Source organism: Giraffa tippelskirchi, chromosome 4, assembly GCF_054371585.1.
Source record: "Giraffa tippelskirchi isolate mGirTip1 chromosome 4, T2T-mGirTip1v1.2.pri, whole genome shotgun sequence".
Classification (NCBI taxonomy): domain Eukaryota; kingdom Metazoa; phylum Chordata; class Mammalia; order Artiodactyla; family Giraffidae; genus Giraffa; species Giraffa tippelskirchi.
The window spans coordinates 137,131,778-137,150,770 of record NC_137278.1 but is presented as its reverse complement, the minus strand read 5'-3'; the positions used below and the strand labels follow the sequence as shown (position 1 = coordinate 137,150,770).

General features: G+C 37.7%; 1 protein-coding gene across 17 annotated transcripts in view; it reads left to right on the top strand.

The window, feature by feature from the left end:
• TMEM117 (transmembrane protein 117) overlaps window positions 1-18,993 on the top strand; it is a 543,516-nt gene that overhangs the window by 361,147 nt on the left and 163,376 nt on the right. For all 17 annotated transcript variants that reach the window (XM_081593589.1, XM_081593588.1, XM_081593586.1 and 14 more), the window contains one exon: window positions 1,732-1,829. In XM_081593589.1, the coding sequence (XP_081449715.1) occupies window positions 1,732-1,829 (98 nt within the window). The remainder of the gene's footprint in view (window positions 1-1,731; window positions 1,830-18,993) is intronic.

Genomic DNA, 18,993 nt, shown 5'->3' with positions numbered 1-18,993 from the left:
CCCATTCCATTCCAGTCAGATCATTGTTGGAAGTCACACTTAAATGTAATGTTAACACTTTAAAAGAGCAAGAAAAAGTATATTTTAATAGATGATGAAAATCCTTCCTTACTCAATTCAGTATATCTCATCCTACATATTTTCTTAATTTTGAATTTGTTTTGTTTGAATTTGAACTCTAGCAATTCAATATAGAATTAATGAAATACTGTTCTCTTAAAAGGAAGGTATATTTTGTGGAAAAAGGAACATGTGTGTGTACATACACAAATACATTTTCTTTTATTAGAAAAAGTAGATTCCCCATCTCTATCAGCTTTTTAAAAATACTTTTGTAGTAGGTTATTTACTTATGATTATTTTTAATATTGGCAGAAACTATTAATATGAGATGTGGCCAGTGAGCAGTTTACTTTGTTAATGCATTTTTGTGCTTTTTAAAATTGAAGTATAGGTGATTTATAGTATTGTATTAGTTTCAGGTGTACATCATAATTCAGTATTTTATAGATTATACTCTATTTAAAGTTATCATAAAATATTGACTATATTCCATGTGTTGTACAATATATCCTTTTAGCTTATTTATTTTATATACAGGAGTTTGTACCTATCAACCTCTTACCCCTATCTTACTGTGAATGCATTTGCAAAAACAAGCATGCATTTGTATCAATTCATTTCCTTGTATCTTCTTTGAGCAAATATTTTGAAGTCTTTTATGTAAAAGATTCTTAGACATTAAAAGGGAAACAAAGACAAATCTTCACCTTCAAGAATTTTAAAATGTAGAGAATAGAGGGGAAATAGTACGTAAATGAGTAAAATAGAAGGTGGAAAGGAATACGTGACATAAGAAGGATGACTCAAGAACCACAATTGGAAGGAACAGGGAAAACATCACAGTGGTGATGTGACTTTATCCAAGATTTCAGAATCGGTGCGTGTGAGAAAAAGAGGTAGACCGTTTTTGAGAGAATGCTGGATAATTAGAATAAATGTGCCATAAAAAGGGTTCAAGTCATGGGTCTTCCCTGGTGGTCCATTTTTTTAACAGTCCACCTCCCAAAGCAGGAGACATGGGTTTGGTCCCTGATTTGGGAACTAAGATCCCACATGCCTTGGGGCAACTAGCCCATGTGCCACAACTAGAGGAGAGCCTGCATGCCACAATGAAAGAGCACACGTGCTGCTACTAAGACCTGATGCAGCGAAATAAATAAATAAATATATATTTTAAAGGGTTCATACCATTGAAAGGGAAAAGGGAGAAAAAAGAAGTCACTGTTTTGAGTAGTAGTATAGGTAAAAATCTCAACACATCAGGGAATATTTGAATTTTGGAGTTTCTGATTTAGACACATTTTAAAAGAATATGGCATTTAATTTAAATATTATGTTTTTGTTTCTATGGAGAAGCTAACAGTATCTTAAGATGCTTCCTTATATAAGATCATCTTGATGGATGCTTTTAAAAGAATATCACTATTTGATACGTTGAACGACCTTAAATATGCTCATTCATTATGTAAAATCAAATGAACGGTGAAAACTTTTAACTGAAGGAAATATATCCTTGGAAATTTTATCTCTACATGTGTTCTAATGTTAAAATACATATTTTATACTTAGCAAAATGTGGATTTTATATATATCATTTATGTATATGTATATTTAAAGCTGAATGGAAGATTTATGAAAGTGCCTAATAAGTTTCTTTCATTGTTGCAGGTCACTGATATGATGCTTCAGGACAAACCCTATCCTGACTGGGGAAAATCTGCAAGAGCTTTCTGGAAGAAAGGAAATGTTAGGATCATTTTATTCTGGTAAGAGACTGTTTCATTTTATTGACTGTATCTTGCCTCATTCACAAAAGACTTGAGTTGGATTTAGTTTTCTTTAAATGTATAGAATTCTATCTAGAGAGGTATTTCTAGTGGACACTATGCTCTGTCATTAAAATGATGAAAACCATTATCCTAACTAATCACTTTTTGCCTACACATTGTTGCATATACCCATTTACAAGAGATACATTTACTAATACAGTAAAAGCAAATAAGATTTTATCAGAAGTAAGTAGGTTTTTGACTCAGTAAAAATAAGCAAGAATTTTCAATGAAATATGATATAAAATTCAGTAAATACTGAATTTCCAGCATATTTGACAGGGTGTAATTTTGCTTTGAAGACATCGTACAAGGGAGGGAAATTCTCTACAGATCACATCTGGCTCATTGGCACTTCTTTATGTAATTTCCTTTAGTTGTCCAGCCCAATTATTGCAATGAGAAAACAATGCATGTCTTATGGAACTTTGTTTTTTTGCGGAGTCAGTGTTATTTATGTATATTGAACAAGCTTAGACAGAAATGGCAGGAATACAGAAACAGCAAGAAGGGCACTTCACCAGGCTGTGTGACACTGCCCAAGCACGGGGATTCAGCCTGATGTGTGAAAAGTTATCTACTCTGATACTCAGAAGCCTTGTAATTGATGATAATTTGAACTTCATAAATTGCATAAAGTGCATACTGTTTACCTGCATTTCCAAAAGAAAACATAAAATCTCTTTATTCTTGGATTTAATTCAGAGGGTTTATTTTTTTTTTTCATGTACAGACTACAAAAATAATGGTCACTAAGTACTTGGAGGAAAGTATACACTCTAAGCTATCTTTATGCTTTAGCAATATTACTAAATGTTGCTTTAGATATATAGTATTTTGAATTCAATTATTAGCAATTAAACAAAAATAGATTTTTTAATAATATCAAAATGAATATGATTTTGTAGATGTTTATTCACAACTTGTCTCTATGAGTCAAGTGTGGCCTATTTTTATGACGCTGCTTATCTTTTCCTATTTGTGAGCTCCCCATGTAGCTTGACCAGATAATATATAATATAATAATTATAGCATGTATTTATTGAAGGTATGTTTTGCTCCAGTCTCTGTGCTGAGTATTTACTCATTTCATCCTGATAACCCTATAAGTAGGTGTGATTACTGTAAGTATAGGTCTCTGACTTTAAGGCTCCAATTCTTAATCTTTACACTAGACTATCTCTAGAAAAATCAAGGATACATTGGTGTGCAAATTCCAAATGATTATCCTTAATCATTATTTCGGTAATGGTGCTAAATAAGTGTGAAATTCTGGAAGATCACTCTACCCTATAGGATTCTGTACAGGGGTTTTAAGAATCATGATTTAAAAGGAGATAAACTCTAATATTGAAAGTGTTTATGGGCTATGTCTCCATTTACTGTGGGGGATTTCCCTGGCAGTCCAGTGGTCAAGACTCCATGCTCCCATTGTAGGGCGCATGGGTTCAATCCCTGGTCAAGGAACTAAGATCCCACATGCCCTTTGGAGTGGCCAAAAATAACTAACTAAGATAGACATTTATTTTTTAAAAATCCATTTACTATGTTTACAGATATTTTGTATTATTAAATATATCTGCAAAGGCATCCTGTTGATTACTGCTGGCTGGGGTCGCAAAGAGTCAGACACAACTAAACAACTAACACACACTTTGTTTATTAGATAATATATTTGAGAGATGATTTTTCATTGTTTTATTTCAAAGCATGGAGAGAATAAAACAACTGGAGAAAAATTTAAATACCACTTTGAACATATTTTTTCTTATTTTATCCATTATATATAGTCAGGTTATCTTGACAACAGTATTCATGGTTTTAAAAAAAGGAAAATCTGATGTAAAAAGGTGAATAAGGAAATTATGTGGGAAGCAAAGAAATCTCCCTTTTTGTTTCTACTTTTCAGATAAAATGGATTTAGCAAGTATAAAGAACAATTTGTTTTTTTTTTTAGCTCTAGGAGATAAAAATATAGAAATCATTGGCAAGGTTTTAAATGAAGTAAAAGATAATATTTACATATTCTGTGTCACCCATTCAAAATGAGGTTTTTTTTTTTTTTTTTTGGTTTTTCCCTAGTTAAGGAGAGATGAATTTTTGTAAAGAAAAGAAATCTGTAGTAAAGAAATTTTGCAAAGGAAAGCCTTTATAAGTTGCACTGTGATTATGTGCCAGAGTTTAAACATTACAACATGCAATTATGTTGTGGTAAACTTACCTTTAACCTATATGTAGCTGCTTTAAGTCACATTTCTGAGTCTGTCAGAAAGTATTTCTTTTGCAACTATGTGGCTAAGTTCTTCCTTGATTCTTAGTAATAGGTGTTTCTACACTGGAGGAAATGGTTCTTCTTTCTTTCAGCAAATGTGCAAAGGTATATTTCATGGGCCTTTAAGCCTTGGAGAAGACTCAACTGTGGTAGATTTGAAAATACTAAATGCAAAAGGACAGACTATAGAACTACCCTTCCAAAGTCCCATTCCCGGGTCTTTTGTTAACTACAAAGAATAAAACTTTAAAGTCTAAATCCTAAATTAATGCCATAATGTGTGTGTGCTCAGTTGTGTCTGATCTTGGCAACCTCATGGACTGTAGCCTTCCAGTCTCCTCTGGCAATGGAATTCTCCGGGCAAGAATAAAGGTGGCCATTGGGGTGGATAGCCATTCCCTGATCAGGGGATCTTCCTGATCCAGAAATCAAATCCGAGTCTCCTGCATTGCAGGATAATTCTTTATGTCTCAGCTACCAGGAAAGCCCCAAGTTAATGCCACATACTGTTCTATTTTCCAGAGGGACACCCAAAGCCTATTTTCACTCACCTGTATCTGAAGTAAATGTGTACATAAACATAGACATAAAATAACAAGTAGTATAATATTTATGTTAGCTTCTATCTCCCTGCTTTATTTACTCTCTGGAGACACAATTTATATGCTTTTGAGGGAAACATGTTGCAAAGATATTTCCCAAAGTCTTATATTAAAAAATAAAGGAAGATACTCTTCTGTAATTAGTAGGAGAATCGGTGGAAGAAGAAATTGGGAGAGCTGGTGGGTCATTCGGGCTTCACAGATACTTCAGTTCCTTGCCTGGGAGACACATTAAGAGGATTTCACGTTTCTGTGCCCTCTGATCACATGACTTATTTTGACCAATTAAAATGTGACTGGAAGAGACATGCGTTACCTCTAAGTAGAAGCATTTAATTGCCAATGAGAAGCATTGAAGATGGCTCCTTTCTTGGTAGCCACTGTTGGAGTTTGTGTCTAGCTGGAGCCCTTGTCATTCAGGCTCCATGAATGACCAGAATAGAGCCAGCATCCTTGACAACACATGTACACCCATGGCTGATTCATGTCAAAGTATGGCAAAAACCGCTACAATATTATAAAGTAATTAGCCTCCAATTAAAATAAATAAATTAAAAAAAAAAAACACATGTAGTGTTAGTGAGGAATAAGTCTTTGCAAATGTTAAGCCGCCGAGATTTGGGGATGTTTGATAGGGCAACAAAAACCAGCCTGTCCTGATGTACCCTAAAAAGTGGAATGCTGTCACAGCAGAAAGTGAAAATTTTTGTCTTAAGGGCTGGACAAAAAAATGGCAAGGAAACAAATGATGGAGGCTAGAAAGATGGCAGTGCAGATGTTATAGTGCCAAAGCATTTGGTAAAAACTGTGGCCTGTGATTAATTAGATGCTTAGACTTGGAAAGCATAGTGTCTGGCTGTGTTTGTCTGGGTACAGCCGATCTCATCCATTCTACTCTGTTGCATAGAAGAGATTGCATTTCATTTTTTCTGTATTGGATGATTCAGTTCAGTTCAATCACTCAGTCATGTCCAACTCTTTCAACCCCATGGACTGCAGCATGCCAGGCTTCCCTATCACCAACTCTTGGAGCTTGATCAAACTCATGTCCATCCAGTTGGTGATGCCATCCAACCATCTCATCCTCTGTCGTCTCCTTCTCCTCCTGCCTTCAATCTTTCCCAGCAGCAGGGTCTTTTCCAATGAGTCAGCTCTTCGCATAAGGTGGCCAAAGTTTTGGAGTTTCAGCTTTAGCATCAGTCTTTCCAATGAATATTCAAGGCTGATTTCCTTTAGGATTGACTGGTTGGATCCCCTTGAAGTCTAAGGGACTCTCAAGAGTCTTCTCCAATGCCACAGTTCAAAAGCATCAATTCTCTGGCACTCAGCTTTCTTGGTAGTCCTACTCTCACATGCATATGTGACCACTGGAAAAAACAGCTTTGACTAGACAGACCTTTGTTGGAAAAGTAAGGTCTCTGCTTTTTAATATACTGTTTAGGTTGGTCAAAGCTTTTCTTCCAAGGAGCAAGTGTCTTTTAATTTCATGGCTTCAGTCACCATCTGCAGTGATTTTGGAGCCCAAAAAAATAAAGTCTGTCACTATTTCCATTGTTTCCCATCCATTTGCCATGAATTGATGGGGCTGGGTGCCATGATCTTAGTTTTTTGAAGGTTGAGTTTTAAACCAACTTTTTCACTTTATATTTTTTTAAAAAGTACTTTATCTAGTGCCCTTATGGTTTGGGCTGGAAACTTTTGATCATGATTATATTTATTCTTGACTGAGAAACAAATGAACTGATGCTGGTTTTTCTACTTTGAGTATTATGGTTATTACTCAAGTCTAACAAGGTTATTTAACCAGACAAGAGCTAATTAAGAAATGATTATTGTCTTAATATATATGTGTGGGAGAGTAACATGATAACAATAATAATAAATGGAATAAAGTAATAAAAAGGACTGGAGAATTGGGGAAATATCAGTCAGAAGGGTTTTACTTATAGCTTTACTAATATCCAGATGTATGTCCTATATTACTACTTTGAGCTTCCATGTTCTTTTCTGTAAAAGGGATGTTTTGTTACTTCGTGTGGTCCTTTTCAGCTCTGCAATGCTATTTTCTATTGTAAGATTAAGGTGTTAGAGAGAGAGTAATTCTGTCTGCTTTACTCCAGAGAGCAGAATATGGACTGCTATAGTCTGAATGTTTGCGTCCCTCCAAAATTCTTGTGTTGAACTCTTAATGCCCTATGTGATGGTGGGACTTTTGGAAGGTGCTTAGGTGGTGATAGTGGTGCCCGTAGAAATGGGATTAGTGCATTTATAAAAAAGGCCACAGCCCATTCTACCATGTAAGGACACATTGAGAAGGCACCAGCTATGAATTAGGAAGGAGAACATTAGGAAGGAGGAAAAGCAGAACATTTTTAGCCCAGGTCATGTAACTGTACCTATTGAATCAGTCACCTTAACTTTATACACTGCGCTAAGTGAACAGGCTCCATTTAAATCCATGCTGATACCTTCATCTTGGACTTCCAGCCTACAAATTAGTGAGAAATAAATGTCTGGTGTATATGTGTCACCCAGTGTGTGACACATATACTTTGTGTGTATGTAATGGCAAAATACTTTGCCATTACAGCCCAAATGGACTAAGATATGAGTCAATGAGTGTAAGTCACATGAAACAGATTTAGGTCCAAGTATGAAAGAATGCCCTAATAACATGAGCCTCTGAGTGCTGAATGAGCCTGCCTGATGTACTGCTAAATTCCCCATCAGTGGAAGTATTCCTGCTAAGGCTACATAATCCTTCAGGGATACTATGCAGGATATTCACACTGAATGAGAAAAAAAGTAAATCACTTCAAATTTTCATCAAACTTCAAGATTCTCTGACTCTACATTTTTAACTAGAAAAGTACTGCATATTGATTTTTAAAAGAGAGGATACTAATTATAATTTAATATGTTCTGTATAATTCCATCATAGTTATAGCAAAATTTTTTACAGTAGACAGTAATTCATGAAAAGTTCCAGGAGCAACTAGAGTATGCACAGTTTTTTGCCTCACTTCCCAAGTAATAAATTAGCCCATATCTTTTCTCTAGATGGATGGATTTTGTCTTTTTGCCTTCAGCCTTCCTTCCACCTCAACATGTGTCTTTATGCAGTTGTCTATCTTTAATTAGAAGCTGCCTCTGTGAGGAAAAGCAGAACATTTTTAGCCCAGGTCTTGTAACTGTACCTATTGAATCAGTCACCTTCACTTTATACACTACACTAAATTAACAGGCTCCATTTAAATCTGGCTACTTCACAGTGGATGGATCCAAGGATATGCTTCACCTGGTTTTCTTGCTAAATGTTGAGTTTCGTACTGCTGGATAAATAGATGATTGATGTTGCATTACTGTTTTGTCAGACTGATGTGTTATATCACTTGGTGATTTGCATGTAAAAAGTAAATTTTATATTTATGCCTTAGGGATTTAACTCTCAATCATACATTTAAGCCTGGGCATTAATACCCATGCCCTTCGAGACACAATTTTGCTGAATTAAGAAAAAGTCTTATTTTCATTAACTTATTTAAGTAAATGCTTAAGCACTGAGTACAGTATGGCTAGAAGTGGTTAGAAGCATGACTGGAGCCGGTTGCCTGACTTTCAGTCCTGGCTTTATTACTGACCATTGTGTGTCAGTTGTTACTGTTTTGCTTTACCTGATTATGGTATGTTATGGAAACAATGGCAGGTTTTATTTTCTTGGGCTCCAAAATCACTGCAGCCATGAAGTTAAAAGACGCTCGCTCCTTGGAGGAAAAGTTGTGACACCTATGTATGCTCAGTTGCTCAGTCATGTCTGACTCTTTGCAACCCCATGGACTGTAGTCCACAGGCTCCTCTGTCCATGGAATTTTCCAGGCAAGAATACTGGAGTGGGTTGCCATTTATTTCTCCAAAGAAAAACCTAGACAGCTTATTAAAAAGCAGAGACATCATGTTGCTGACAAAGGTCCCTATAGTCAAAGCTATGGTTTTTCCGGTAGTCATGTATGGATGTGAGAGTTGGACCACAAAGAAGGCTGAGTGCCAAAGAACTGATGCTTTCAAATTATGAGCTGGAGAAGACTCTTGAGAGTCCCTTGGAAAGCATTGAGATGAAACCAGTCTATCCTGAAAAAAATCAACCCTGAGTATTCACTGGAAGGACTGATGCTGAAACTACAGTACTGATACTGAAGCTACGGTAATTTGGCCACCTAATGCAAACTGGTGACTCATTGGAAAAGACCTTGATGCTGGGAAGGATTGAGGGCAGGAGGAGAAGGGGACGACAGAGGATGAGATGGTTGAATGGCATCACTGACTCAATGGACGTGAGTTTGAGCAAACTCAGGGAGAGAGTGAGGGACAGGGAAGCCTGCTGTGCTGCAGTCCGTGGGCTTGCGAAGAGTTGGACACAAATGAGCAACTGAACAACAGCAGATGTTACAACTGGTATTATGAGCACCAGGTGCTCTCTATGATGCTGAGAATACAACTTTGAAAGATAAAATAAGGACTCCAACAGCATAATGTTCTGTCCTGTGAGAAATATGGTGGTAGGAGGAAATACCTACCGAGGTGTAGGTGCTGTGATGTAGTTTGAGGTGAGCTATAGGGATGGTTTACCTAGGGGTGAGATGTCAACCAGGATAAAGAGTAGCCAGAAACATGATGATTGGTTAGGTATGTGGATTGAGGTGAGGCAGAGGGAGTTCAGGGTCTTGTTGAGTGGTTAGGCTCGAGCCACTGAAAAGGTGATTATTGTACTCACTGAGATAGGAGATCCTGGTGGAGGACTAAGTCTTAAGTAGAGATGTAGTGAATCCAGACTTGAACATGTTGAACCTGATGTACTAACTGAGATACCTAGTATGCAGTTCTCTATATGGATGTGAAGCTAAGGAGTGAGGTCTGAGACAAAAATACAACTAACGTTTGTATTTTGATTTACATTTTTATACTTTTGTAGATGTCATTATCTACATATATACAATGTTTGAGTGAGTGAAAAATAAATAAAAAGAGGGCTTCCCAGGTGTCGCTAGAGGTAAAGAACTGCCTGCCAATGTAGGACTCGTAAGAGAGAGGGTTTGATTCCTGGGTCAGGAAGACACACTGGACGAGGGTATGGCAACCCACTCCAGAATTCTTGCCTGGAGAATCTCATGGTCAGAGGAGCCTGGCATGCTATGGTCTAGTCAGAGGAGCCTGGCAGGCTATGGTCCATAGGGTTGCAAAGAGAAGGGCACAACTGAAGCGACTTAGTGCACACACACACAGAGTGAAAAGATCTGCTAGAATAAGCCTGCAGAGCTCTTTTATTTAGGAGCAGGCAGAGAGGCATGAGCAGAGAAGACAGAGAAAGAGGGGACAAAAAGAATGAAAATTCCAAAAAAGACGTGTCATGGATGCCAAGCACAGAGAGAATGTCAAGAGACACAGTAATGTCAACAGTGAAATGCTGGTGATATATCAAATAAAATCAAAACGCAAAGTGTCAATGGGACTTCACTCTGAAATTACCATCAGTGATGAGCTTGAGAAGAATGGTTTTCTGGAATGTTGCTGATAGATTCCAGACTTGTACCTCTCTTGCAACAAGGGTCAACCCATGTTTAGAAGAGGAGGAAAGAGGAACAATGAGGAGTTTCAGAAGGTAAGAGAGAAAACTAGAGGAACATTTATATTTAAAGATTAATATTTCCCAAGAAAATTTAAATGTAGTTTACTGATTTGGTTATTAATGTATTTGTTTCATCCAGAGCATATTCATTTTTCCCCCAAGAGATAGAGCTCATTTCAAATTATTTGCTGCCCAGGTATTGAGTGAAAAGCTCTTAAATTCTGTGGTGACAATTTACTGTTTATTATCCTCATGTTTTAGTAGGAAGATAGAGAATAAATAGTTAATAGAGTTTTAAATTAAAAATCTTTAAAAGTTTAAAGAAATGTATTAAAGTCAAATGGTGACTCAGTTCTCTCCATATTTCTGCCCAGATAACATTATTTGAGAGCATAACAGCATCTTACCGTGTCCCTAGGACAGTAAGCATTAAATATACCCTTGTCATGTTGACTACTTTGGTGAGGACTTTCAAATCTACAGTACTCTATGACATTACTGAAAATTTCTTCAGATAGAAGACCTTATTGAAATTGATAAGAGGATAATTAAAATTATTTTGACTTTTTGATCAACTGATGTGTTTATAAGAAGACTGATAGTGCTTAGGAGTTTTTTTTTCTGAAAAATTTTTAGAAATGTTTATTTTCAGTATTTAAAAAATCATCTTGGTTCCAAATTATGTGCTTTACTTACACTAAAAAGTCAATTAAAATATCATGCGATGTGTTTCTACAGTGACTTAACATTAGCCCCACACTGACCCTGAAAATTTTAAATTTAGGATCTTTTCCTCATCTCTTAAAGGTGATTTAAGTTTAAGGAAAAGGAATTCAATAAACTGGTGTTATCTTACTTGCTAGTACTTCCCTCTTATGGGGCTTCCCAGGTGGCACTAGTGGTAAAGAACCTGCCTGCCAATGCAGGACAAGAGATGTGGGTTCTATCCCCGAGTTGGGAAGATCCCCTGGAGGAGGGCATGGAAACCCACTCCAGTATTCTTGCCCGGGGAATCCCATGGATGGAGGAGCCTGGCAGGCTACAGTCCCTAGGGTCACAAAGAGTCGGACACGACTGAAGCAACTTCGCACACATGAACCTCCCTATTATTTTAATTTATTTTAATTTATTTAACTGCTAAGCCTGGAATAGCAACCCTGAGCCCAGGAACAATCCTTTGCGTTTTAAATCTTTGAAAGAAAATGCCCTTTAATAATGGGTTGGAAATACTGCATAGTTTTTCTGTGTAACAGTTATTGGTAGAACAGAAATATTCCTCTTCAGTTTTAAATTTACTGGTCAAATGGAGTACTCCCCTGGGATGGGAGGCCTAAGTCATACTTATTACATTTCTAAAGCATAGGTCATGTTTTCTAAGGTCCCTGAGTTCACATATAATAGTATAAATGCACAAAATTAAAGTAGAAACAATAAATTTTAGAAGAAAAATAAGCAGCATTTAACCACGTTTAGTGACTCGATTCATCTTAGCCCTGTAGGAACCCTTGCCTGTCTTTTCTTTCTTTCTCATGAATGCACCCCATCCCGCTTTCTCTAATAGAATAAAAATGCAAGTCTTTCATATTAACAAAACTCTAAGTATCTCTATGACTCTGCCTAGTAGAAAGCCTAAATATTATCTTCACTCTTGCTATTTCCCTAGTAACTCTTAGTGGAATATATCGAGGTATTTATCTTCATCCTGTATATATATTTATATACAAAGTGCCATAGTACAAATGTCTTAAACTGTCTTTGCTAGCATAAAAGTCCTTCTTTAAAAAAAGTGTTTGTTTTTGTGGGCTTTGGTCAAAACCTGCCTGTTAGAATTAAAGTTTCCTATTCAGGAGATAATGACTATGTCAGAAGAGCTGTCAATCTTTATTTAAATCACTCCCATCGTAACTGTCCATCAGCTTTTTGCAGACTGAATGAGACAACAACAAAGTCTCAACGTCACCAAGTACAGCTGGTTGTTTAGTGCCCATGATTCATTTTGGTTCACATTCAGTGCTGAGATGGGCGAGCCACCAACTCAGTTTCTGTGCTACAGAAACTGTGCATCATTCACTGTTGGAAACTCAAAATTGATTGGTTTTCAAACCAAGATTGCTGGTAAATAATACTTCAACTTTCTCTGCAAGGCCGATCTTTTACTGTTATCAACTGGAAATGAATCATTGTTTATTTCATGAGCCACTGATCAAAACTAAGGCAGTTAAAGAATACAGGGCAAGGTTCATCCAAGACAAGCTGAGGCCTGTGACAGTCCCCACCCATATTCACTTTCTTTCTTTCTGAATTTCCCTCAGTGGTTCTGGTTCCTTAATGCCAGCTCTTGTTTTCAGAATATCCTATTCCTACATTTTCCCACTGCTGGGCATACACACCGAGGAAACCAGAATTGAAAGAGACAAGTGTACCCCAATGTTCACTGTGGCACTGTTTATAATAGCCAGGACATGGAAGCAACCTAGATGTCCATCAGCAGATGAATGGATAAGAAAGCTGTGGTACATATACACAATGGAATATTACTCAGCCATTAAAAAGAATACATTTGAATCAGTTCTAATGAGGTGGATGAAACTGGAGCCTATTATATACAGTGAAGTCAGCCAGAAAGAAAAACACCAATACAGTATACTAACATATATATATATGGACCGGGAGCTGACTGTGGCTAAGATCATGAACTCCTTATTGCCAAATTCAAACTTTGATTGAAGAAAGTAGGGAAAACCACTACACCATTCAGGTATGACCTAAATCAAATACCTTATGATTATACAGTGGAAATGACAAATAGATTTAAGGGGCTAGATCTGATAGACAGAGTGCCTGATGAACTATGGACAGAGGTTCATGACATTGTACAGGAGACAGGGATCAAGACCATCCCCGTGGAAAAGAAATGCAAAAAAGCAAGATGGCTGTCTGAGGAGGCCTTACAGATAGCTGGGAAGAGAAGAGAAGTGAAAAGCAAAGGAGAAAAGGAAAGATACTCCCATCTGAATGCAGAGTTCCAAAGAATAGCAAGGAGAGATAAGAAAGCCTTCCTCAGTAATCAATGCAAAGAAATAGAGGAAAACAACAGAATGGGAAAGACTAGAGATCTCTTCAAGAAAATTAGAGATACCAAGGGAACATTTCATGCAAAGATGGGCTAGATAAAGGACAGAAATGGGATGGACCTAACAGAAGCAGAAGATATTAAGAAGAGGTGGCAAGAATACACAGAAGAACTGTACAAAAAAGATCTTCACAACCCAGGTAATCACGATGGTGTGATCACTCACCTAGAGCCAGACATTCTGGAATGTGAAGTCAAGTGGACCTTAGAAAGCATCACTATGAACAAAGCTAGTGGAGGTGATGGAATTCCAGTTGAGCTATTTCAGATCCTAAAAGATGATGCTGTGAAAGTGCTGCACTCAATATGCCAGCAAATCTGGAAAACTCAGCAGTGGCCACAGAACTGGAAAAGGTCAGTTTTCATTCCAATCCCAAAGAAAGGCAATGCCAAAGAATGCTCAAACTACCACACAATTGCACTCCTCTCAGAAACTAGAAAACTACTGCTCAAAATTCTCCAAGCCAGGCTTCAGCAATACGTGAATTTTGAACTTCCAGATGTTCAAGCTGGTTTTAGAAAAGGCAGAGGAACCAGAGATCAAATTGCCAACATCCGCTGGATCATCGAAAAAACAAGAGAGTTCCAGAAAATCATCTATTTCTGCTTTATTGACTATGCCAAAGCCTTTGACTGTGTGGATCACAATAAACTGTGGAAAATTCTGAAAGAGATGGGAATACCAGACCATCTGACCTGTCTCCTGAGAAACCTGTATGCAGGTCAGGAAGCAACAGTTAGAACCGGACATGGAACAACAGACTGGTTCCAAATAGGAAAAGGAGTATGTCAAGGCTGTATATTGTCACCCTGCTTATTTAACTTATATGCAGAGTACATCATGAGAAATGCTGGGCTGGAAGAAACACAAGCTGGAATCAAGATTGCCGGGAGAAATATCAATAACCTCAGATATGCAGATGACACCACCCTTATGGCAGAAAGTGAAGAAGAACTAAAGATCCTCTTGATGAAAGTGAAAGAGGAGAGTGAAAAAGTTGGCTTAAAGCTCAACGTTCAGAAAACTAAGATCATGGCATCTGGTCCCATCACTTCATTGGAAATAGATGACGAAACAGTGGAAACAGTGTCAGGCTTTATTTTTTTGGGCTGCAAAATCACTGCAGATGGTGATTGCAGCCATGAAATTAAAAGACGCTTACTCCTTGGAAGGAAGGTTATGATCAACCTAGATAACATATTTAAAAGCAGAGACATTACTCTGCCAACAAAGGTCTGTCTAGTCAAGGCTTTTTTTTTTCCAGTGGTCATGTGTGGATGATGTGAGAGTTGGATGGTGAAGAAAGCTGAGCGCCGCAGAATTGATGCTTTTGAACTGTGGTGTTGGAGAAGACTCTTGAGAGTCCCTTGGACTTCAGGGAGATCCAACCAGTCCATCCTAAAGGAGATCAGTCCTGGGTGTTCATTGGAAGGTCTGATGTTGAAGCTAAAACTCCAATACTTTGGCCACCTCATGGGAAGATTTGACTCATTGGAAAAGATCCTAATGCTGGGAAGGATTGGGGGCAGGAGGAGAAGGGGACGACAGAGGGTGAGATGGTTGGATGGCATCACCGACTCGATGGGCATGGGTTTCGGTAAACTCCAAGAGTTGGTTATGGACAGGGAGGCCTGGCGTGCTGCGATTTATGGGGTCGCAAAGAGTCGGACACGACTGATTGACTGAACCGACTGATATATGGAATTTAGAAAGATGGTAATGATAACCCTATATCAAGACAGAAAAAGAGAAAAGATGTATAGAACAGTCTTTTGGACTCTGTGGGAGAAGGCGAGGGTGGGATGATCTGAGAGAACAGCATTGAAACATGTATATTATCATATGTGAAACAGATCGCCAGTCCAGGTTCAATGCATGAGACAGGATGCTCAGGGCTGGTGCACTGGGATGACCCAGAGGGATGGGATGGGGAGGGAGGTGGGAGGGGGGTTCAGGATGGGGAACACATGTAAACCCATGGCTGATTCATACCAATGTATGGCAAAAATCACTACAATATTGTAAAGTATTTAGCCTCCAACTAAAATAAATAAATTTTAAAAAATTGGAACAAAATATACTTCAAGAGGTAAAATAAGAATATTAAGAGACTTTAGAGATAGGAGACAGATGTTACATAGGCATGTACTATAAACTGAATGCCTGTGTCTCTCCATAATTCATACACTTAAACCTAATCATCAGTGTGATGGAATTTGGAGGTGAGATCTTTGAGAGGGGATTAGGTTATGAGAATGGAGACCTCATGAATGGGGTTAGTGCTCTTAATAAAGAGGCCCCAGATTGCTCCCTCACCTCTTCCACTAAATAAGGACACTGCAAGAAGCTGACTGGCATTGAGCCAGGAAGCAGGCTCTTCCCAGACTATGAATCTGTGGGCATCTTGATCTTGGATTCTCCAGACTCCAGAACTGTGAGAAATACATTCTGTTGTTTATAAGCCAGTCTATGGTATTTTGTGATAGCAAACCCACTAAGACTGCATGTCCAACATAAATAATACTTTAAATATTTTGCTGATTTGAATCACAAATCTTATGTTTTTATTTTGAAATATTTATAGCTTAAAAAATTGTGAGAAGTAAAAAGAGTTCCTGCATACCTTTCATCCATGTTCCTCAGCTGACAAATTTTAAAATCATTTGCTCTATCATTCTTTCTCACTTGCTATATAATTAGATAAGGGTAATGTATTGATATTAATTTCCTGATTTGGACAGTTAGACGACAGTCATGTTAGAGAATGTCCTTTTTCAGGAGAGGACAAGTACTCTATTGTATTTCCCAAAACTATTTTCTTTTAAGAAAGAGTAATGTTTTATTTCCTAAAACAAGGATATTTTCTCACACAGTTCAGGTGTCAAAATCAGAAAATTAACATTGATAGAATATTTTATTTCTGGACCTTATACCAAATTCACCAATAATGTCTCATAGTCTCAATAGTGTCCTTTATATGAAGAGAGTGGGAGATAAAAAAAAATAATAAAAATTAAAAGATTATTTTGTTTTCATCCGGTTTAGTACTCATTACAGAAATATGCAATATATTTATTTGTCAAACCTATTTAGAATTCTTTAGATGCATGCTCTTTTATGGGTGCTGAAATAAAATATTTTCATTAATATTTGAAGGTTTATTAGAACTTTTCCAAGATTTGATGAGCTTTAGATAGCACATCACATTATGAATATTTTCTTATGATATGTACATTTAGAAATTGAATGTATTCTTAGTATAACACATTTTCAGTTTGGCTCAGTGAACTTTTGAGAAGTAAATGCTGCTATCTGCCAATCTTCTTTAAACCTGTGCATATATTTGTTTTATGTAGTTCAGAAACAGCAGTACTTTAAGCAAGCATTCAATAAGCTGCTAAAATAGATTCCATGTTGGGCTCAAATTGTAGAAGAGAGAGAAAACTTGTATTGGATTTCGGCTTCCAAGATCCATGCAGTTGATTTGGACAAATCAAAATGCAAATACAGGTGATTGCAGGTCATGTGAGATGGTTCATCAACAGAAATTATCTCATGCTGACCATGAGTCTCATTTGGAAATAAACATTACTAAAGAGGATTAAGGTTGTCATGGAAATAGTCCCAGAGGAAATTGAATCTAATTAGGCCCTTGAAGAAAGCAGAAGTCAAGAAGAAGCACAGAGAACTAGAACCTTCAGATCATGGAAGATTCAGCAAGAATCAAAAAAGAGTACTTGTGAGAAAATTGGAATAGTTAGCATTCTCACGTCCAAATGGGTATCTGGCAAAAAGAAACATTTTTTATATGTGAATAATCTTGTCATAGGGCTGGGGTTTCACAGCAGGAACTGTCCATAGTTCTTAGAGGCACTGGGGTGAGCTACACATCATGACTGAGCAGGTGAGTTACATACATGGACTTACCTGAAAGGGTAAGATCGCCTCTCAGGAACTGCCAGAGGCCTATTGACCATAACTAGGCTCCAAACTCAGAGCCAGACAAGCAACAGTGTTGGCCTGATGCTGAGTCCCCGGGGGTTGAAGTGAAGATAATTAGAGGCCTCTAATCTCTAATAAGAGACAGGGATTTATAATTTAGGCTTTTATTCCCAATTATGTTAAGAAAGTTGGCATTTTTTGTGGTTTTCTTACCATGTTCCTCCAACTGTGGGTTCAAGGAAGGGATCATGTTTTGTTTTGCTCAGTATTCCCAGGGCCTACTGACTATCTAATAAACATTTGTTCAGTATCTGATGCCAGAATAAATGAGTACAATCTTCTTTGGTAAACAAAACTACGGCCTTCTTATGTTTTTTTAGTAGAGAATTGCCCTGGAATGACGACCTCCTGGTGTGGGGGGGCTCATCTGTACGAGTAGCCCCAGTTTCGTCCCTTGGGGTTCTCTCATTTATATTCCTGCCACCATCACCACAACCTTGGCCACGCATGATAACAAACACATTTTTCATTTCTCTTTGTCATGGTTAATGAGTCCAAAATGTTCCAGAAGACCAGTACAAAACATTAAAACAAACAGTATTTTCAGAATATGAAGATGTCATAAACACAGTCTGGTATCCTACATACAAGTCTGTGATCCTCTACCATCTCCTCTATTCAGTTCAGTTCAGTCACTCAGCCATGTCTGCCTCTTTGAGATCTCATGGATTGCAGCATGCCAGCCCTCCCTATCCATCACCAACTCCTGGAGTTTATTCAAACTCATGTCCATTGAGTCGGTGATGCCATCCAACCGTCTCATCCTCTGTCATCCCCTTCTCCTCCCTCCTTCAATCTTTCCCAGCATCAGGGTATTTTCCAGTGAGTCAGTTCTTCGCATCAGGTGGCCAAAGTATTGGAGTTTCAGCTTCAGCATCAGTCCTTCCAGTGAATATTCAGGACTGATTTCCTTTAGGACGGACTGGTTGGATCTCCTTGCAGTCCAAAGGACTCTCAAGAGTCTTCTCCAACAGCACCGTTCAAAAGCATCAATTCTTTGGCACTCAACTTTCTTTATAGTCCAACTCTCACATCCATACATGACTACTGGAAAAACCATAGCTTTGACGAGACTGACTTTTGTTGACAAAGTAATGCCTCTGCTTTTTAATATGCTGTCTAGATTGGTCATAGCTTTCCTTCCAAGGAGCAAGCATCTTTTACTTTCATGGCTGCAATCACCATCAGCAGTGATTTTGGAGCCCCCCAAAATAAAGTTTCTCACTGTTTCCATTGTTTTCCATCTATTTGCCATGAATTGATGGGACCAGATGCCATGATCTGTTTTCTGAATGTTGAGCTTTAAGCCAACTTTTTCACTCTCCTCTTTCACTTTCATCAAGATTCTCTTTAGTTCTTCTTTGCTTTCTGCCATAAGTGTGGTGTCATTTGTATATCTATGACGTTCTTGATATTTCTTCTGGCAATCTTGATTTCAGCTTGTGCTTCATCCAGTCCAGCATTTCTG